Source organism: Anolis carolinensis, chromosome 3 (genome assembly GCF_035594765.1).
Source record: "Anolis carolinensis isolate JA03-04 chromosome 3, rAnoCar3.1.pri, whole genome shotgun sequence".
Lineage (NCBI taxonomy): Eukaryota > Metazoa > Chordata > Lepidosauria > Squamata > Dactyloidae > Anolis > Anolis carolinensis.
Window position 1 is genome coordinate 1,003,399 of NC_085843.1, and position 22,579 is coordinate 1,025,977.

Sequence of the window (22,579 nt, forward strand, 5' to 3'; positions counted from 1 at the left end):
CGAATGGGACCCTGAAGAAGGAGACAGAAGGCCTGATCCTTGCAGCCCAGGAGCAAGACATCAGGACAAAGGCAATTAATAATAATAATAATAATAATAATAATAATAATAATAATAATAGAAGACCTGGCTCTGGCTCACGAATGGGACCCTGAAGAAGGAGACAGAAGGCCTGATCCTTGCAGCCCAGGAGCAAGACATCAGGACAAAGGCAATTAATAATAATAATAATAATAATAATAATAATAATAATAATAATAATAGAAGACCTGGCTCTGGCTCACGAATGGGACCCTGAAGAAGGAGACAGAAGGCCTGATCCTTGCAGCCCAGGAGCAAGACATCAGGACAAAGGCCATTAATAATAATAATAATAATAATAATAATAATAATAATAGAAGACCTGGCTCTGGCTCACGAATGGGACCCTGAAGAAGGAGACAGAAGGCCTGATCCTTGCAGCCCAGGAGCAAGACATCAGGACAAAGGCAATTAATAATAATAACAATAATAATAATAATAATTCGTGGCTCTGGCTCACGAATGGGACCCTGAAGAAGGAGACAGAAGGCCTGATCCTTGCAGCCCAGGAGCAAGACATCAGGACAAAGGCAATTAATAATAATAATAATAATAATAATAATAATAATAATAATAATAATAATAGAAGACCTGGCTCTGGCTCACGAATGGGACCCTGAAGAAGGAGACAGAAGGCCTGATCCTTGCAGCCCAGGAGCAAGACATCAGGACAAAGGCAATTAATAATAATAATAATAATAATAATAATAATAGAAGACCTGGCTCTGGCTCACGAATGGGACCCTGAAGAAGGAGACAGAAGGCCTGATCCTTGCAGCCCAGGAGCAAGACATCAGGACAAAGGCCATTAATAATAATAATAATAATAATAGAAGACCTGGCTCTGGCTCACGAATGGGACCCTGAAGAAGGAGACAGAAGGCCTGATCCTTGCAGCCCAGGAGCAAGACATCAGGACAAAGGCCATTAATAATAATAATAATAATAATAATAATAATAATAATAATAGAAGACCTGGCTCTGGCTCACGAATGGGACCCTGAAGAAGGAGACAGAAGGCCTGATCCTTGCAGCCCAGGAGCAAGACATCAGGACAAAGGCCATTAATAATAATAATAATAATAATAATAATAATAATAATAATAATAATAGAAGACCTGGCTCTGGCTCACGAATGGGACCCTGAAGAAGGAGACAGAAGGCCTGATCCTTGCAGCCCAGGAGCAAGACATCAGGACAAAGGCAATTAAGGCCAAGATCGAAAAATCAGCTGATGACCCAAAATGCAGACTGTGCAAGGAAACCGACGAAACCATTGATCATCTCCTCAGCTGCTGAAAGATAATCGCACAGACAGACTACAAACAGAGGCACAACTACGTGGCCCAAATGATTCATTGGAACTTATGCCTCAAGTACCACCTCCCAGCAGCAAAGAACTGGTGGGATCACAAACCTGCAAAAGTATTGGAAAATGAGCAGACAAAGATACGGTGGGACTTCCGAATCCAGACTGACAAAGTTCTGGAACACAACACACCAGACATCACAGTTGTGGAAAAGAACAAGGTTTGGATCATTGATGTTGCCATCCCAGGTGACAGTCGCATTGACGAAAAACAACAGTAAAAACTCAGCCGCTCTCAGGACCTCAAGATTGAACTTCAAAGACTCTGGAAGAAACCAGTGCAAGTGGTCCCGGTGGTGATGGGCACACTGGGTGCCGTGCCAAAAGATCTCAGCCGGCATTTGGAAACAATAGACATTGACAAAATCACAATCTGCCAACTGCAAAAGGCCACCCTACTGGGATCTGTGCGCATCATCCGAAAATACATCACTCAGTCCTGGACACTTGGGAAGTGTTCGACTTGTGGTTTTGCGAAACGAAATCTGTCTTGTTTGCTGTGTCGTAATATAATAATAATAATAATAATAATAATAATAATAATAATAATAATAATAATTATTATTATTATTATTATTTTATTCTTGTACCTCGCCTTTATCTCCCCACAGGGACTCAGGGCGGCTTACAAATGCAAAAGATTATACATACAAAAAAAACCAATACCGAAAGCACACAAATGAAAAATTAAAACATACGATTAAAATCAAACCATTAATAAGACAAAGTTAAAACACATCAATAAAAACATTAGGATGGGCTGATCAAAGTGCTCTAAGTGATGCAAACTGTAACATCCTAAGAAATGAGACTTTGTGTCTGGGGAGAACAAATAGTGGAAGATATCGAACATTTTTTTGATTGACTGCTGAGCATACGCTGAACTTCGGCACAGATATTTTCATCCATTACTATCTAATTTTAGGTCCCCCAACAGAAATGATCTTCTGACAGTCCTCTTGACAAAGAACAGATGCCAGCCATAAAACGGGCCAGCCATAAAACCTCAGTTACCCTCTGGTATGTGAGAGCCCCTATATAAATGGGCGACAGAGAAGATTCTGGAATTCTGTACAATAAAACCTGTTGGAATCTACCAGCGTGTGTCTTGGTGCTTTCTTCTGGTGGAAGACTGACCCACAGAACAACTGGGAGAAGAGAACCTAACAAGGATCAGGAAAATAAGATTTTGACGGCAAGCAGAAGGTCAGCTGCTGTCCTCCCATCCTTTTTGCCTTGTTTTTATTTATGTTGCACAGCTGAAATGGTGATATGACTGGTCAAACAAATAAATTGATATTATTATTATTATTATTATTATAGCATAGAGCTGGAAGGGACCCAAGAGGCCATCCAACCCACCCCCTTCTTCCTGCCGGACAGGAAGACACCACTTAAGCCCTCCCAAGGGATGGGCATCCAGCCTCTGAGTCAAAGCCTCCAGAGAAAGAAGGAAGGAAGGAAGGAAGGAAGGAAGGAAGGAAGGAAGGAAGGAAGGAAGGAAGGAAGGAAACTCTCTCGGACTCTCAGGCAGCAGCAGGTTCCCCGGAGGAGCCTTTCCCTCTGGAAGCCCTTCCAAAATACGTCCCTTTCCCTGCCATTTGAACCCATTGAGTCCCAGTCTCTAGAGCAGGCCTGGGCCAACTTGGGGTTGGGACTTCAGCTCCCACCATTCCTAACAGCCTACTCACTATAAGGCATTGTGGGCGTTGCAGTCCAAAACCCCTGGAGGAAGGGAACGCCAGAGGTTCAGGGCAAAAGCAAGGCACAGGAGCATCTCCAAGTGTAAACTTCATTCATACCCATCAGGGAAGAGAGCAGGTGGTCCCCAAGTTGCAAACACCCAACTAACAAATGACTCATGGTTAAGAACAGGGGTATATATATATGTGTGTGTGTGTGTATGTGTGCATGTATGTATGTGTGTGTGTATATATATATATATATATATATAGGGATCGGGCTGTGGCGCAGGCTGGAGAGCAGCTGCAATGAATCACTGCAATGAATCACTCTGACCAGGAGGTCATGAGTTCGAGGCCCGCTCGGAGCCTATGTTTGTCTTGTCTTTGTTCTATGTTAAAAGGCATTGAATGTTTGCTTATATGTGTAATGTGATCCGCCCTGAGTCCCCTTCGGGTGAGAAAGAAGGGCGGAATATAAATGCTGTAAATAAATAAATAAATAAATAAATAAATATAAAAGAGTGATGGCATCAGGGCAGCGGACAAAACAACAAAACTACAGGCCCCCCAACCTCGAAATTTGACAACACAACCCATCATTCACGGCTCTAGGTTGATACAACAAAAACAAAAGAAAAATAAAGTCCTAATTACAGGGTGAGGAATAATAGTTTTTATCCAATTGCTGCCAGTTTGAAGGCTAAGCTCCGCCCACTTGGTCTCCTAGCAACATACTCAGCCCATGGGACAGGCACACTTAGGCCTCACTTAGGCCTCTTCCACAGTGTAGACTCAAGGCCCTTCCACACAGCTATATAACCCATTTAGAATCTTATATTATCTGCTTTGAACTGGATTATCTTGAGTCCACAGTGCCATATAATCCACTTCAGTGTGCATACTAAACATGAAGACTACCATACAACAGACATTCAACACCACCACTAACTACCTCAACAATTTCTCACCAACACCACCAGACAACGGCACAGCAACGTGTGGCCGGGCACAGCTAGTATATATATACAGTAGAGTCTCACTTATCCAACATAAACGGGCCGGCAGAACGTTGGATAAGCAAATACGTCGGATAATAAGGAGGGATTAAGGAAACGCCTATTACACATCAAATTAGGTTATGATTTTACAAATTAAGCACCAAAACATCATGTTATACAACAAATTTGACAGAAAAAGTAGTTCAATATGCAGTAATGTTATGTTGTAATTATTGTATTTATGAATTTAGCACCAAAATATCACGATGTATTGAAAACATTGACTACAAAAATGCGTTGGATAATCCAGAACGTTGGATAAGTGAGACTCTACTGTATATAGGTTAGGTAAAGGTTTTCCCCTGACGTTAAGTCCAGTCATGTCTGACTCTGGGGGTTGGTGCTCATCTCCATTTCTAAGCCGAAGAGCCGGCGTTGTCCATAGACACCTCCAAGGTCATGTGGCCACGGGTATGACTGCATGGAGTGCCATTACCCAGGGCTGTAGCCAGAAAAAAAAATTCGGGAGGGGTTTGAACCCCTAAACCCCCCCCCCTCGCTACAGGCCTGGTTGGAGTGGTACCTATGGATCTACTCACATTGGCATGTTTTTGAACTGCTAGGTTGGCAGGAGCTGGAGCTAACAGTGGCTGCTCACTTTGCTCCCGGGATTTAAACCTGGGACCTTTCGGTCTGCAAGTTCAGCAGCTCAGCGCTTTAACACACTGCGCCACCACCAGGGGCCCTATATATATATGTATGTCAGGCCTGGGCCAACTTGGGCCCTCCCTCCCTCCCTCCAGGTGTTATGGACTTCGTCTCCCACCATTCCTAACACCCTCGGGTCCCTTCCTTTCCCTCCTCAGACCTGGAGGGCCCCAGTTTGCCCATGCCTGGGTTAGAGGATCCCCCTGAAGAGCTCCTAAGCTGAGGGCACCTCCAGGCAACAACCGTCAGGCCACCTCTATGCAGACACCCACACTGATGCTCTTTGCAGCTTGATGAATGAGGCTGTGAGGAAGGGTGGGAGCGGAAGTCCAAAACACCCTGGCGGGGGGGCATGTTGGCCCAGGGCTGCTCCATGGGGCTAGGGCACCCCCAACTGCATGGCCAGGCACTGAGACCCCCACTCGTTTGCTGGGCCTGGGGAGGGCGGGGGGAGCTGGGAAAGGGAGAGGGCCGAGGGAAGGGGGAGACCCTCGCCCGTGTTGAGGGGTGACTTCTCTTTCGGGGAGGGGGCTCCCTTCCCTCCCACTCCGGGGAGGGGGGGGGACGAAGGCAAGGAAAGAGAGGGGCGGCGGAGGGAGGGAGGGAGGGAGGGAGGCAGGCGGGGAGGGGTCTCCCGTTCCCTCCCCTCCCCTCTTTTCAGCGCGGCTTTGTTCGGGTCTCTCTCTCTCTCTCTCTCTCTCTCTCTCTCTCTCTCCCTGCGTGGCGGGGGAGGGGGCTCCTCTCCGGGGCGGGGCGCCAAGGGGGCGGGGCCAGTCCGTTCGGGTCGGGTTTCCTCGGGCCCCTCCCTCCCCTCCCTCCCTCCCTCCCCCCCCCTCCCTCTCTCTCTCTCTGCCTCTCCGTCGCTGCCTCCGGACCCTCGCTCTTCGGACGCCTCTCGCGGGATGATGGACGTAGGTGCCCCTCCCTCCCTCCCTCCCTCCCTCGGACACCTCCGGGTCGGGAGGAAAGACCCCCCCCCTCTCTCTCGCCCCCTTCTCGCCCTCCTTTAGCCCCTTCGCGTGGAGGTGAGGGGGGAGCGCGCCCCGCCCCCAGACTCCCCCCCCCCCGCCCCACGCAAATTGGAAGCATCTGGGTCCCTGGGAGGGAGGGGGCGAGGAGGAGGAGGAGGAGGGGCAGCCGAAGCTCCTTGGGGGACCCCTCCCCTCAATAGGCGCCCCTTCCCCGCTTTCTCCCCCCCCCTCCCTCCGGCGACGGAGAAGAACCTCCTTTCAAGGGGCGCCAAGTATGAGCTCAGGCAGAGGACCCTCTTCCGGGGGGAGGGAGGGGGAGAGGTAAGGAGGGAGGGGGAGGGAAGGGGGTCCGTCCCCCCCCCCCCGGACAACCAAGAGAGAGAGCAGGGGGGGCATCTCCCTCTCCCCTCCTCCCCCCCCCATCTTGGTGAGAGCCCCTCCCAGCTGCGGAAAAGAGGGGCGGGGGTCTTGGGGAGGGAATGGGGAGGGGGGAGCCGGAGCGACGGGGACGGAGCCAAGGCGCCCGAGACAAAGGCAGCGGAGGAAGGAGGAGAGAAGGAGAAGGAAGAAAAAAGGGGAGGGGGAGCGGCGGAGACAAAAGCGGGACGGGGCCAGACCCCCCCCCCCCCGCTCCCCTTCTTCTTCCTCACCAGGTCCTCTCTCCTTCCTCTCCTTCTCTTTCCCCTTCCCTCCTTCCTTCCTTCCTTCGCCCTCGGGGCTTCCAAGACACTCAGGAAGGAAGAGAGGAAGGGGGGGAAACTGGGACCCCCCCCCCCCTTATAGACTGCTCTGTGGAAGCCAGCAGGTCGGGATGGACCCCCCCCCCCTTACCACGCCTGGAAGAAGGAGGGAGGGGTCTTCGAGTAGGGGGAGCACAGAGATGGATGAGGAGGGGGCTTCTGCCTTCTCTTTGAGGGGAATGGGTTTGGGGAGTCCATTTAGTCCAGGCCTGGGCAAACCTGGGCCCTCCAGGTGTTTTGGACTACAACTCCCACAATTCCTAACAGCCGGTAGGCTGTTAGGAATTGTGGGAGTTGTAGTCCAAAACACCTGGAGGGGCCAGGTTTGCCCAGGCCTGGACTCTGCTGGTTTTAATTGTTCTAACCCCTCGTCTCTCCCCTTCCTGCTCTGATCCAGGCGGGACCCCCTATTCCCCCCCTTTCCAAACCAAGAGGGTGGTTCCAGGGCCAGAAGGGAGGGCTGGGCTTGCACTCCCCTCCCTCCTTCTTCCCCTCTCGCTCCCTAACTGACCTTCTCCCTCGCATTCCTTGCAGGATTTCCAGGGGATCAGCGGAGGAGGAGGACGACGACATCAGAGTCCGCTGCCATAACAGAGCAGGAGCAGCGCCAGGGCAGGCCCATGGGGAGGAAGCGGACCCCCAGGGCCGGAGCCCTGCTGCAGACCTCCTGCTTGCCCCTCCTGCTGCTGCTACCCCTGCTCCTCCTCCCTGGGGACGCTGCCCTGGGGACGCTGGACCTGCAGATCGACGAGGAGCAGCCGGCGGGGACAGTGATCGGGGACATCAGTGCAGGGCTGCCCCCCGGGACGGCCAGCTACATGTACTTCATCTCGGCCCAGGAAGGCAGTGGCGTGTCCACCGACCTGGACATCGATGAGAACACGGGCATCGTCAAGACGGCCCGAGTGCTGGACCGCGAGAGCCGCCCCCACTACAGCTTCATCGCCGTCACCCCCGAGGGGGCCACCGTGGAGGTGCGGGTGCAGGTGCTGGACATCAACGACCACGCACCCGCCTTCCCCCGACCCCACGGTGCCCTACGGGTCCCAGAGAACACCCCCTCAGGGAGCCGCTTCCCGCTGGAGCCGGCCTTCGACGCGGACGGCGGGGCACTGGGCACCCAGGGTTACCTGCTCAAGGGTGATGGGGCCGGCAAGGCCTTCCGGCTGGAGACCCGGCGCAGCCCTGAGGGCGCCCTGCAACCGGAGCTGGTGGTGGCAGGGGCACTGGACCGGGAAACCCGGGCACGCTATATGCTCCACCTGGAGGCCTTTGACGGTGGGTCACCCCCTCGCAGCTCCCAGATGGCATTGGAGGTGCAGGTGGAGGATGTCAACGACAACGCCCCGGCGTTCAACCAAAGCCGCTATCAGGCCCTGATCCCGGAGAACCTGCAGCCCGGGAGCAGCGTCCTGCGGGTCTTCGCCTCTGATGCAGACGAAGGGGAGAACGGCGCTGTGGTGTTCGAGATCAACCGTAGGCAGAGTGACCCCGAACGGTACTTCGCCATCGACGCCGCCACGGGAGTCATCCGGCTCAACCGAGGCCTGGACTATGAGCTGCGGAAGGTGCATGAGCTGGTGGTGCAGGCGCGGGACCGGGCCCTGCACCCTGAGGTCTCCACGGCCTTTGTCACCATCCAGGTGCGGGACTACAATGACAACCAGCCCACCATGACCATCATTTTCCTCAGTGAGGACGGCTCCCCGCGTGTCTCGGAGGGGGCCCAGCCAGGGCAGTTTGTGGCCCGCATCTCTGTCTCAGACCCGGACTATGGGGAGTACGCCAACGTCAACGTCTCCTTGGAGGGCGGTGAGGGCAAGTTCGCGCTCACCACCAAGGACAGCATCATCTACCTGATCTGCGTGGACCAGATGCTGGACCGGGAGGAGCGGGATGCCTACTCGCTGCGAGTCACAGCCACCGATGCCGGGACGCCACCCCTGCGGGCCGAGTCGGCCTTTGTGCTGCGGGTGACCGATGTCAATGACAACCCCCCTTTGTTCGACACCCAGGAGTACGAGCAGAGTGTCCCCGAGGTGGTCTACCCTGGGAGCTTCGTGCTGCAGGTGACGGCGCGCGACAAGGACCAGGGCCCCAACGGGGAGGTCCGCTACAGCCTCCTGCACACCCAGGAGACCCATTCACACTGGTTCGCCATCGATGCTGCCACCGGCATCATCACCACTGCCTCGGCCCTGGACTATGAGGTGGACCCCCAGCCCCAGCTGACAGTGCTGGCCACGGACCGGGGGACACCCCCGCTCTCCTCCACGGCCCTGGTCCGGGTGGCCCTGCAGGATGTCAACGACAATGAGCCCCTCTTCGAGAGCAGCTTCTACAACGTCTCCCTCAAGGAGGACACCCTCCCCGGCACCTGCTTCCTCCAGGTGAGTGAGTGTGCACGGCCCTGGCCCGCATTGGGTCAGGGAAGAACATCTTCTCACTTCTGTTGGGTACGGGGCCTTGCTGGTCTGTGGAGAGAGCCCTGAGGCAGATGCCTCCGAGGCGCCGAGCCAGAGTTTCAGGCACAAATAGGGTCCAGATGGCTGGAGGTGGAGGCGAGTGGGGGGGAGCTGAGGGGCTGGGGGTGGCAGACAGCCAGAGCAGGGGATCAGAAAAGGCAGAAAATTCGGGGGTGTCAATTGTCTGCCCAGGCGGCGTTCGCATGGTGTGATAAGCCAAGTGTCTCCGTAAGCCAATTAGCTGGGTTTGCCTGATGAGAACCCGTGAGCCCCATTCAGACTCCGAGGCAGGCGGGGGCGTCTGGACAGACAGGAAGGGCCGTCTTTCCCCCTCCGTGGTTCCTCTTCTCTGGCCTTTCTTTGGTTTCCTAGGTTTTGTTTTAATGTCACAATGGCCACTTTAAGGCCGGCAACAAAGAGTCCGGAGAGGCTGAAAGGTTTTCCTACTGGACTTTGACAGTCGTGATTTCTGGTGCCGGCTTTGTGCTTGATTATTCGGTTGCCTGGAGACTGGCCTGCTTGCCCCTCGCAAGATGCAGAAGGGGGCTGCTGGTGCAGGGGGTGGGCATACATCACTCTGGCAGGGAGGGTTGGCGGAGGCCTGGCGCCACAGATGCCGTTGCCAGGGCTGCCCTGCGCCACCGCGGGCACGGGCACCGAGCAGGAATCTGGTCTTGGGGAAAGGACTTGGCAACCGCGGATCAGGAGCCCGCAAAGAATGTCTTGCCAGGGCTGACTCACAACAACCCCAGCACAGAGGAAAAACTCATTCGGCAACAAAGGAGTTCTGCCTCTCTCCGAGGAGCCACACCCATCCTTTGTTGCTCTGAGATCCAGGAACAGCCCGAACTGGGCTCCCCACGAACAGGACCCCTCTCCCCAAGACTTGCTCCCATGGCTCCCCCAGCTTGGCTTTGCCGGCAGAAGGGCTCTGTGGCTTCCTGCAGGAACTGGGTCCCGGCCAAGGGGCACCGAGCCCTGCGCAGCCACCCCATCCGCCCCCTTCTTTCCCATCCTCTCTTCTCTTTCTTTTCAAGGGCCATGGCAGCTCACGTCCGGCCCCACAGCACCCCAGAAATGTGTATGGGATTTGGCCCTTAGCGCTCTTTTGGACTGCAACTCCCACAATTCCTAACAGCCAGAGTTGTAGTCCAAAAGAGTTGTAGTCCAAAAGAGTGCTAAGGGCCCAGGTTTGCCCAGTGGGCCCATTCCAGTTCGTCTTTGTGCGGGTTCCTATAGTGCGGAGAAGGCAAGCATTCCCTGGGTTGCTGTGAGTTTTCCGAGCTGCCTGGCTATGTTCCAGAAGCATTCCCTCCTGACGTTTCACCCACATCTATGGCAGGCACCCTCAGAGCTTGTGAAGTCTGTGAGGCAAGTGGGGTTTATATCTCTGTGTAGAGTCCAGGGTGGGAGAAAGAAAGAATTCTCGCCTGCTTAAGGCAAATGTGAATGTTGCAATTGGCCAGCTTGATTAGTGTTGAAAAGCCTTGCAGCTTCAAGGCCTGGCTGATTCCTGCCTGGGGGGTGTTAGCTGGCCCTGATTGTTTCCTGTCTGGAATTCTGAAAACAGGGGAATTCCTGATTAATTGCAGCATTCCCACTTGTCACCAATGGACAAGGGTTCTTTCTTTCTCCCACCCTGGACCTTACACAGATATACGAACCCCACTTGCATAGTTTTCCAACAGACCTCACAACCTCTGAGGATGCCTGCCATAGATGTGGGTGAAACGTCAGGAGAAAATGCTTCTGGAACATGGCCAGACAGCCATAGAGCGGACCCTGAGTCTCGTCCGCTTCCATTTTGGGGTCTCGAGAAGCAGGCGCTCAGCCCAAGAGCAGCCTCTGCAGCCAGCCTGGGGAGAGAAGTTGTGCTTCAGGTGTAGGTGATGCCAGGCCATGGTTGTGCTTCAGGTGTAGGTGATGGTGACACCCGTCCAGAAGGTTTGCTTGTCCATCTGCCAGAGCCCTGCCCCCATGGGAAGAGGGAGGCCTGCCTGGGCTTAGCTCCTTCGTGGAGCCATGCGCTCTGAGCCAGACGTGTCTGGAAGAGCCTCGTCGTCTCCTGGCTCCGCACTAGGACACCTTCTTGTTTGGTGGCCCAGAGCTTGAGGTGCTCTTCCTTCCCTGGCTCTCATGGAATCCTAGAGTTGGACGAGACGTGGTGAGCCACCCAGTCCAACCCCATTCTGCCAAGAAGCAGGAGAATCACGTTCAAAGAACACCCCCCCCCCCCCCCCGACAGATGGCCATCCAGACTCTGCTTAAAGGCCCTCCGGGGCAGAAAGAGAGGGAGAGCTCCACTGCTGAACAGATCTCTCTCACACACACACAATGAGGAAGTTCTTCCTGATGTTCAGGTGGAATCTCCTTCCTTTCCTGTCCTTTGAAGCCCTTGTTCCATTGCGTCCTAGTCTGCAGGGCAGCAGAAAGGAAGCTTGCTCTCTCCTCCCTAGGACTTCCCCTCTCTCACATATTTATACATGGCTATCTTGTCTCCTCTCAGCCTTCTCTTCTACAGGCTCAACATGCTCAGATCTTTAAGCCGCTCCTCATAGGGATGCTTGTTCTCCAGACCCTTGATCCTTTGATGCCCTCCTCTGGGCACCTTCCAGCTTAGTCAACATCTCCCTTCAATTGTGGTGCCCAGAATTGGACAGCGTGATTCCAGGTGTCATCTGACCAAGGCAGAATAGAATAGAAGGGGAGCAGGACTTCCATCCCTGGATCCAGGCACTAGGCTCCTCTTGATGCAGGACAAAATCCCATTGTGTTGTCAAAGGCTTTCATGGCCGGGATCACAGGGTTGTTGTGTGTTTTCTGAGCTGTATGGCCAAATTCCAGAAGCATTCTCTCCTGACGTTTCACCCACATTTATGGCAGGCATCCTCAGAGGTTGTGAGGTATGGAGAAACTCAGCAAGGAAGGTTTATATATATATCTGTGGGAAGTCCAGGGTGAGAGAAGAACTCTTGTCAGTTGGAGGCCAGTGTGAATGTTGTAATTAATCAGGGCTGTTGTATGTATTCCGGGCAGCCTGGCCATGTTCCAGAAGCATTCTCTCCTGACATTTCGCCCACATCTATGGCAGGCATCCTCAGAGGTTGTGAGGTATGGAGAAACTCAGCAAGGAAGGTTTATATATATCTGTGGGAAGTCCAGGGTGTGAGAAGAACTCTTGTCAGTTGGAGGCCAGTGTGAATGTTGTAGTTAATCACCTCAATCAGAGGGTTGTTGTATGCAGGCCTGTAGCGAGGGGGGGGGGGGGGGTTAGGGGTTCAACCCCCCCCCCCCCCGAAATTTTTCAGGTTATAAAAAAACCTGGTTTACCCATGAATTTTAACTGGTTAACCAAATCCCCATGCTAAGTCTATGAGATGCAAAACATTAAGAGTCCCTCCAGGCACTACTATCTCAAGCAGACATTGACAGGTTTGTAGTGGGGAGGGGTGTGTGCTAGGGGTTAAACCCTCCGCCCAAAATTTTCAAAACCCCTCCCGAATTTTTTTTCTGGCTACGGCCCTGGTTGTATGTATTCCGGGCAGCCTGGCCATGTTCCAGAAGCATTCTCTCCTGACGTTTCGCCCACATCGGTGGCAGGCATCCTCAGAGGTTGTGAGGTATGGAGAAACTCAGCAAGGAAGGTTTATATGTATTTATGGAAAGTCCAGGGTGGGAGAAGAACTCTTGTCAGTTGGAGGCCAGTGTGTAGCCGCTGCATGACATTCCTGTCTCCTGTTGCCCTTCCTCCCCATGAGGACAGTTTTGGTGGCCCAGAGCTGAGGAGGCTCTTCTTCCCCACGAGCATCATTTGCCTCCCTGTCTCCCTGCCGTGGGCTCCCTATCTGTGGGTCTCGAGGAGGACCTGGCTGTGAGAAGGGCTGTTCGACAGTGGAACTCTCTCTCTCCCCCGGGCCTTCTTTGGAGGCTTTGAAGCAGAGGCTGGATGGCCATCTGTCGAGGGTGCTTTGAATGCGATCTCCTGCTTCTTGGCAGAATGGGGTTGGGCTGTATGGCCCATGAGGTCTCTTCCAACTCTACGATTGTATGATTCTATGCTCCTCCCTAGGACTTCCTTCCCCTCAAACCTTGATCCATGGCCCTCATCGTATCTCCTCACAGCCTTCTCTTCTTCAGGCTAGACATACCCAACTCTTTCAGCCACTCCTCATAGGTCTTGTTCTCCAGGCCCTTGATCCTTTGAGTCTCCCTGCTCAGCACACATTCCATCTTAAGAGTCAACATCTCCCTTCAATGGTGGGGCCCAGAACGGGACACGGTGTGCTTCCAGGTGAAGAGCTCTGACCAAGGCAGAAGAGGAGAGGGGAGCAGCATGGCTCCCACCCCTGGATCTCGGCACCAGGCTCCTCTTGATGCAGGACAGAAACCCCATTGGCTTTTTTAGCCGCCATATGACATTCCTGGCTCATAGAATCATAGAATCATAGAATCGTAGAGTTGGAAGAGGCCTCATGGGCCATCCAGTCCAACCCCATTCTGCCAAGAAGCAGGAAATCGCATTCAAAGCACCCCCGACAGATGGCCATCCAGCCTCTGCTTAAAAGCTTCCAAAGAAGGAGCCTCCACCACGGCCCCGGGGAGAGAGTTCCACTGGTGAACAGCCCTTCTCACAGTGAGGAAGTTCTTCCTGATGTTCAGGTGGAATCTCCTTTCTTTTCTGTAGTTTGAAGCCATTGTTCCCTTGTGTCCTAGTCTGCAGGGCAGCAGAAAACAAGCTTGCTCCCTCCTCCCTATGACTTCCCTTCACATATTTGTACATGGCTCTCATCATGTCTCCTCTCAGCCTTCTCTTCTGCAGGCTAAACATGCCCAGCTCTTTAAGCCGCTCCTCATAGGGCTTGTTCTCCAGACCCTTCATCATTTTAGTCGCCCTCCTCTGGACGCTTTCCAGCTTGTCAACATCTCCCTTCAACTGTGGTGCCCAGAACTGGACCCAGTGTGATTCCAGGTGTGGTCTGACCAAGGCAGAATAGAATAAGGGGGAGCATAACTTCCCTGGATCTAGACGCTATTCCCCTATTGATGAGGCCAGAATGCCTTTGGCTTTTTTAGCAGCCGCATCACATTCCTGGCTCATGTTCCCCTTCCTCCCCACGAGGACTCCAAGGTCTTTTTCGCACACACTGCTGTCGAGCCAGGCATCGTCCCCCATTCTGTATCTTTGATTTCCATTTTTTCTGCCAAAGTGAAGTATCTTGCATTTGTCCCTGTTGAACTTCATTTTGTTAGTTTCGGCCCATCTCTCTAGTCTGTCAAGATCGTTTTGAATTCTGCTCCTGTCTTCTGGAGTGTTGGCTCTCCCTCCCAGTTTGGTGTCGTCTGCAAACTTGATGATCGTGCCTTCTAACCCTTCGTCTAAGTCGTTAATAAAGATCCTGAACAGAACCGGGCCCAGGACGGAGCCCTGCTTGTGGCACTCCACTTGTCACTTCTTTCCATGATGAAGACGACGCATGGGTGAGAATCACCCTTTGGGTTCGTTCGCTTAGCCAATTACAGATCCACCTAACCGTAGTTTTGTCTAGCCCATGTTGCCCTTCCTCCCCACGAGGACAATTTTGGTGGCCCAGAGCTGAGGATGCTCTTCTTCCCCACGAGCATCATTTGCCCCCCTGTCTCCCTGCCATGGACTCCCTATCTGTGGGTCCCGAGGAGGACCAATGCAAAGGCTCTGCCCCCTCCTTTCCCTCTTTCTCTCTCCCATCCTCCCTTCCTTCTTTCCTTTCTTTCCTCCAGACATGGCTCAGGTCCTCCCTCTCAGGTTTCCTCCCCGTTGTCCCCTTCCCCCTTTCTGGCTCCCCTTGCTTCCAGGATAGGGAGCCTGCCCCACATCTTCCTTTGTCTCCTGCAGTTTCCTTACTGGGGGGGCTCCTCCTGGTGCTGTGGCTGCCCTTTTAGGGAGCAGAGCGGCCTTCCTTCCCTGCTGCTTCCCTGCCTGGCCGGCTGCAGCTCCTCTCCTTGAGAGGTTCCTTATGCTGCTGCCTCTCTCTCTGCCTCTGCTTCTCCCTCTCCCTCTGGGTCAGGAGAGGGACTTTTCTGGCTGAGCAAACCCCACATTTCCCCTCCAGCAGCTGTGCGGCTGCAGCTGGCCACGGCCCAGGGAAGCCATTGAAATCCACAAGCATGTGGACAACTTCAACAGAAAGGAAGAAACCATGAAAATGAACAAAATCTGGCTACCAGTATTAAAAAACTCAAGAATCAGAACAGTAAATAAAAAGCAATACTCTGAAAACAGAGGATTTCCAGACATGAATCAACCTAGGGCAGTTAACGACTCTAAACAAAGGATGCCCCAGAGGCAGGAAGAAGACAGCAGATAAGCTTTTCAATGCTAATTAAAGTGATTAACTACACAACATTCACACTGACCTCTCTCACCCTAGACTTTCCACAGATATATATTAACCTCTTTGCTTAGTTTTCTCCATACCTCACAACCTCTGAGGATGCCTGCCATAGATGTGGGCGAAACGTCAGGAGAGAATGCTTCTGGAACATGGCCACACAGCCCGAAAGACACACAACAACCCTGTGATCCTGGCCATGAAAGCCTTCGACAACACATTGATTCATTTATTTATGTACAGCATTTATATTCCGCCCTTCTTTCTCACCCCGAAGGGGACTCAGGCCGGATCACATTACACATATTAGGCAAACATTTAATGCCTTGTAACATAGAACAAAGACAAGACAAACATAGGCTCCGAGCGGGCCTCGAACTTATGACCTCCTAGTCAGTGATCCATTGCAGTTAATTTCACTGGCTTGCTCTCCCGTCTGCGCCACAGCCCCGAGTCGATGCAATAAATCACTCTGACCATGAGGTCATGAGTTCGAGGCCGGCCCGTGGCGGGGTGAGCACCCGTCAATTAAAAATAAAAATATAGCCCCTGCTCGTTGCTGACCTAGCAACCCGAAAGATAGTTGCATCTATCAAGTAGGAAATAAGGTACCACTTATAAAAGTGGGGAGGCAAGTTTAACTAATTTACGACCTGGAATGAGGAAGTGCTGTCAGAGTGGATGAAGCAGCTGCTCCCCCCTGTGGCCAGAATCGAACATCCCCTCAGAAGAAGGTTAAATGGCCTCTGCGTCTGTTTGTCTCGGTCTCTGTTTGATGTGTTTATGGGCATTGAATGTTTGCCTTATATGTACATAATGTGATCCGCCCTGAGTCCCCTTCGGGGTGAGAAAGAAGGGCGGAATATAAATACTGTAAATAAATAAATAAATAAATAAATAAATAAAATCTCTGCACAGCCTCGTTTCCTAGAATAATGGCATGGTACTAAATGCCTTTTGCCCAGTATCTGGCCACTTGGAGTGCCTCTGGTGTTGACATTGCACATGTGACAGGGCTCAGGCTGCATTGGAGTCCATGGTCTGTGGTTTGCTCTCTCCACACCCGCATGTCACGAACTCCACTTTGTGGCCCCATTTCACTTCACTTCACATTATTTCTTAATCAGTCGCTCTCCACCAGAGTGCTCCGAGCGACTTACAATTTAAAATATCATTTCACAATATAAAAACATTCAACATAAAAACATTCAACAGTGACTACTTGGCAAACTAGATCTGATTTACTCAAATGCACAACCAAACAGCCAAGTCTTGAGCGCTTTTCCAAAAGGTCGCAACTCCGACATTGCTCTAAGATATGGAGGCCATGAGTTCCACAGAATTGGAGCATTGGCTGAAAAGGCTCTACGCCTTGTAGCTTCCAGGTGTATTTATTTATTTATTTATTTATTTATTTACAGCATTTATATTCCACCCTTCTTTCTCACCCCGAAGGGGACTCAGGGCGGATCACATTACACATCTAGGCAAACATTCAATGCCTTTTAACATAGAACAAAGACAAGACAAACATAGGCTCCGAGCGGGCCTCGAACTCTTGACTTCCTGGTCAGAGTGATTCATTGCAGTGATTCATTGCAGCTGCTCTCCAGCCTGCGCCACAGCCCGAGCCCTCCCTAGGGCCCGGTACGTCTAGGAGATTTTCCTGGGAGGATCGAGGTGACCACGGATGGAGAAAAGGGATGAGGCGGTCCCTAAGATATAAGGGTCCTTGGCCATTTCGAGCTCTAAATGTCAGGATCAGTATCTTGTAAGAGATCCAATGTTCTATTGGTAGCCAATGCAGTTGTTTCAGAATTGGTGTAATATGGGATCTTATAGATGATCCCGCTAGCAGCCTGGCCGCCGCATTTTGGACCATTTGGATCTTCCGGGTTTTTGTCTTCGGAAGGCCGGCATATAAGGCGTTACAACATTTCTTAATGTTGGCTCTACACCTCGTGGTGCCAGTCTGTTCAGTGTCTTTCAAGTCGCCCAGTCTTCTGTGTTCCCAGGAGGGAGTCTCTCCTCCAGTCTCAGCCATAGATTGAGGATCTGGGTTTTAGCCTGCCTCTTTTGGACTCTCGCTTGCTGAGGTGTTTCTATAAAGGGTTGTTGTATGTATTCCGGGCTGTATGGCCATGTTCTAGAAGTATTCTCTCCTGACGTTTCACCCACATCTATGGCAGGCATCCTCAGAGGTTGTGAGGCATGGAGAAACTAAGCATTCTACAAATGTCTTTGAAGATCTTAGGAACCTGTTCCTTGATTTAAGGTATTGGCGTGCTGGCTGATAACCAAACGGGGATGGGCTGAAGATGTCATTACCTTGGCATTTTCATTGCTAGATGCTACTTCCCAGCGGATGTCAGGTAGTGCAATACTGGCTAAGTAGTATAACTTCTCCATCAGTGTGGGGTGTAGACATCCTGTGGTAATGCGACATGTCACATTAAGACATGAGATGTGCTCCACGCTGGGCATGCGTATTCAGCAGCAGAGTAGCCAAGCGCAAGGGTAGATGTCTCCACTGTGTCTGGTTGAGATCCCCAGGTTGTGCCAGTCAGCTGTCATACGATGTCATTTCCAGCGCCCACTTTTTGCTTCATATTCAAGCCATGCTTCTTATAAGCCAGAGCACGGTCCAGAGTGACTCCAAAGTATGTTGTTGTGCTGCAATGCTCCAGTGAGATTCCTTCCCAGGTCATCCTCAGAGCTTGAGATGCTTGTCTGTTCTTAAAGTGAAAAGCACATGTCTGCGTTTTAGATGGATACGGGATCAGCTGGTTTTCCCCGTAATAGGCAGCAAGAGCACCTAAAGCTTCAGAGAGTTTCTGTTCAATCCCTTCAAAGCTCCCTGCTTGGGCGGTGATGGCACGAAGAGAAGGCTGAGAGGAGACATGATGAGAGCCATGTACAAATACGTGAAGGGAAGTCATAGGCAGGAGGGAACAAGCTTGTTTTCTGCTGCCCTGCAGACTAGGACGCGGAACAATGGCTTCAAACTACAGGAAAGGAGATTCCACCTGAACATCAGGAAGAACTTCCTCCCTGTGAGAAGGGCTGTTTGACAGTGGAACTCTCTCCCCCGGGCTGTGGTGGAGGCTCCTTCTTTGGAAGCTTTTAAGCAGAGGCTGGATGGCCATCTGTCGGGGGTGCTTTGAATGCGATTTCCTGCTTCTTAGCAGGGGGTTGGACTGGATGGCCCATGTGGTCTCTTCCAACTCTACTATTCTATGATTCTATGATTCTATGATCGTCAGCATAGATGAAACTCTGTGCCTTCTGGCAGTGGCTGGTCATTTGATGTTAGATAATAGATGTTAAACATAAACCAGAAGCGACTTGCAGCTTGTTTTGACCTGGTATCAGGATGATAGGGACACTGTCACTAGTTGGCCCTCCGAGAGGAGGTTGCTCTATAAGCAGAAAAATACAATAGGAAAAACTTTGTGTGTGACAGTATGTTGGTATGAGCACAATATTAGTTTCACTCCTGACTGTTTCCCCAATGGTTTGACTAAAGGGATGAGATGGTTTCCAATACTGTATATCTGTCCAGATGACCGTTAATGTCACTTTCCAGCCCTAGTGCTCCATGTGGATTGTGTTGATTGGCACTGGTGTGCTGGTAACATGGAAAATAGCATCAAGTGCATGAAAGATTGAGGCAGAAGACTGAAAGGTCTACAATGCCAAACCTCCTGATGCAGAGAGTGAGGCCGCTGTCAAGTTCAGGCTCGCCTTTCTTTGTGCGCTGACCTGCATGGATCATGGACCATGCGTAATGCAGGCGAAACGTCAGGAGAGAGTGCTGCTAGAACACAGCCATACAGCCCGGAAAGCACGCCAGGCCCTGTCCTTCAGGTGGTTCCCACAATTCATATGTCGCCTGCTTTATTTCAGGGGGTGTGGTTTGGATCACGACGACGGCCTTTGTGTGTGTGTGTGTGTGTTGGGGGGAGGGGGTTGTGCGGTTAGTTTGGAGCCAGTTTCCAGTGGGAATCCGTCCAGAGGAGGAAGCCTCGCTGCGCGCTGGTGTGTGTGTGTGTGTGTCTGTCTGTGTGTCTGCACGCACGCATGTGCTGTTTCTGGAAAAGAACCGTTGCTTTGGAGTTAGTTGTGTTTTCTTTTTATTGCTGGCTTGGTGTAACCTGTAGTTTTGGGCTAAAAATGCTCAGAGTCTGGCGCTCGGGACAAAACAAGGGGTTTGGCAAAGAGAAGGAAGGAAGGAAGGAAGGAAGGAAGGAAGGAGGGCGGCCGAAGAGGCGAGCTGTGCCCGGGCAGGCTGGGCAGGGCTTCCGGATGGGCCCCCTCCCCATTGACAGCAGAAAGCGGGGCAGGCCCAGAGAATAAGCAGCAGCAGCAGCCCATTCAGAGCAATGGTGGGGCAGTGGGGTGGGTGGGGTGTCCCCTCCCAGACCCTTGGGTGTGTTTCTCCCATTAAGGCCTGAAGCTCTCCAGAGCAGCTGCTGGGCTCTCACATCTATTTAGAACATACGGCTAAAAACGGAGAAAACCCTTGTCCTCTGCCACGGCATCCAGAAGCCCATGACGCACACCCAGAGGCCCCTCTTAAGGGACTCACGACAACTACCGTGTTTCCCCGAAAATAAGACAGTGTCTTATATTAATTTTTGCTCCCAAAGGTGCTCTAGGTCTTATTTTCAGGGGATGTCTTATTTTTCCATGAAGAAGAGCTCACATTTATTGTTGAACAAAAAATGAACATTATATACTGTACAGTAGTTGTCATCACAAACCAGCATAACCAGACAAACTGTGAATTCTTGTTATTACCATGTACAACACTCTATGATACGTACATTTACCGATCCCGGAAGCTCTGGTGTTCTGTTCGGCGGTCATGCTTCCAAACAAAACCTTTGCTAGGTCTTACTTTCAGGGGAGGGCTTATATTTAGCAATTCAGCAAAACCTCTACTAGGTCTTATTTTCTGGGGATGTCTTATTTTCGGGGAAACAGGGTAAGGCTCCTTCAGGCAGGGGGAATCTTTTTATCCCACCACTGCCACTCATTTGTAAAAATGCAACCACCAAAGACGCAGGGAGATGCTTACTTTTACTTTAAAGGGTAGCGTAACTTGGTTTAGAATATAAGCGACAGAGGCTTGGATGTTGGAAGAACAATAACAAGTTTATTCAGGCACAAGCTTGGTGGTTCTGTTTAACATCTTTATTAACGACTTAGACGAAGGGTCAGAAGGCACGATCATCAAGTTTGCAGACGACACCAAACTGGGAGGGATAGCTAACACTCCAGAAGACAGGAGCAGAATTCAAAACGATCTTGACAGACTAGAGAGATGGGCCGAAACTCACAAAATGAAGTTCAACAGGGACAAATGCAAGATACTTCACTTCGGCAGAAAAAATGGAAATCAAAGAGACAGAATGGGGGACGATGCCTGGCTTGACAGCAGTGTGTGCGAAAAAGACCTTGGAGTCCTCGTGGGGAACAAGTTAAACATGAGCCAACAATGTGATGCGGCAGCTAAAAAAGCCAATGGGATTCTGGCCTCATCAATAGGGGAATAGCGTCTAGATCCAGGGAAGTCCTGCTCCCCCTTATTCTATTCTGCCTTGGTCAGACCACACCTGGAATACTATGTCCAATTTTGGGCACCACAGTTGAAGGGAGATGTTGACAAACTGGAAAGCGTCCAGAGGAGGGCGACGAAAATGATGAAGGGTCTGGAGAACAAGCCCTATGAGGAGCGGCTTAAAGAGCTGGGCATGTTTAGCCTGCAGAAGAGAAGGCTGAGAGGAGACATGAGAGCCATGTACAAATACGTGAGGGGAAGTCATAGGGAAGAGGGAGGGAGCTTGTTTTCTGCTGCCCTGAAGACTAGGATGCAAGGGAAGAATGGCTTCAAACTACAGGAAAGGAAGGAGATTCCACCTGAACATCAGGAAGAACTTCCTCACTGTGAGAAGGGCTGTTCGGCAGTGGAACTCTCTCCCCCAGACTGTGGTGGAGGCTCCTTCTTTGGAGGCTTTTAAGCAGAGGCTGGATGGCCATCTGTCGGGGGTGCTTTGAATGCGATTTCCTGCTTCTTAGCAGGGGGTTGGACTGGATGGCCCATGAGGTCTCTTCCAACTCTACTATTCTATGATTCTATGGTTACAAAAGATGTTTCACTTAGAGGTATTCTTATTAACAGTTACAATACTAGAATGAGATGAATCAAACTCTCTAAAGTATCTCTTCTTTTACTTAAAGTAGTTAAAACTTCTTCCTCTGCTCCTTTTAAACTACTACTTCAATGGATCTCTGTGAGTCCAGCTGGGATTGGTTCCCAAATTCTGAAACTATCCAGTGACTTCAAACCACAGTCACCCCTGTGATATACTATCACGGATTCTCTGTGCCTTTCCAGGACACAGACTACATTAAATAAGTCACCAAACTTATTTAAAACCGACTCAAAATGAACAATTGAGTCTCCTTGATCCCATCAACCTGGAATCAATCTTCCCTGTGCCTCATCAGAGCACAGACTGAACTTTTTTCAAAACATTCCCTCCTTTTTCATCCAGCTAGCTCCGCCCCTTTCTTGCTAGCTTCGAAATAGTTACATTTCTACAGAAGCAGCTACATTTCTATGGCAACCTGCCTCACAATGCTGAGCTGGCTACCATCCCCCACGCACTGATAACTCTTAATACTTACCCATTCCAAACATATATCTATAATTAAACATAACATCTGTAAACCAAAATTCATACTTCATGACACCCTCTGTGAGGAGGAAAGCAGGGGCCATTTGTGAGCCCCCCCCCCAGCTCTCCTCTCAAGCCTCCCCCAAAGGACCAAAGCAGCAGGATCGCCCTTGGGCCCCAATGGGGAAATCCTGCACATGGCCACACTGGGGTCCAGAGGCCCAGGGAGAAGAGGGGGCACTGCTCCTCCAGTCGCTCCACTTTTATATCTAATCTAATTTAAATCTAATCTATCTAAATTCTAATTCTAATTTTCTAAATCTAATCTATCTAAATCTAAATCTAACCAATCTAATCTAAATCTAATCTAATTTTTACCTTTGTCAACTTGATATAGACACAGCAGGGTCTGCTCCCATCCCAATTTGCACTTCCAAAAATTTGCAGCACTTTATCAGTCACCTTGTGTTTACAATATTTATAGGGTGCACCTTACCCAGTCTACTTTTAC

At 51.1% G+C, this 22,579-nt stretch overlaps 1 protein-coding gene across 1 annotated transcript in view; it reads left to right on the forward strand.

Moving 5' to 3' along the window:
- The first annotated feature begins 5,679 nt into the window (after positions 1-5,679).
- Positions 5,680-22,579, forward strand: part of dchs1 (dachsous cadherin-related 1) — an 83,761-nt gene continuing 66,861 nt past the window's right edge. Inside the window, exons 1-2 of the mRNA XM_062974350.1 lie at positions 5,680-5,752; positions 7,087-8,942. Of these exons, the coding sequence (XP_062830420.1) occupies positions 7,173-8,942 (1,770 nt within the window). The 5' untranslated portion in view covers positions 5,680-5,752; positions 7,087-7,172. The remainder of the gene's footprint in view (positions 5,753-7,086; positions 8,943-22,579) is intronic.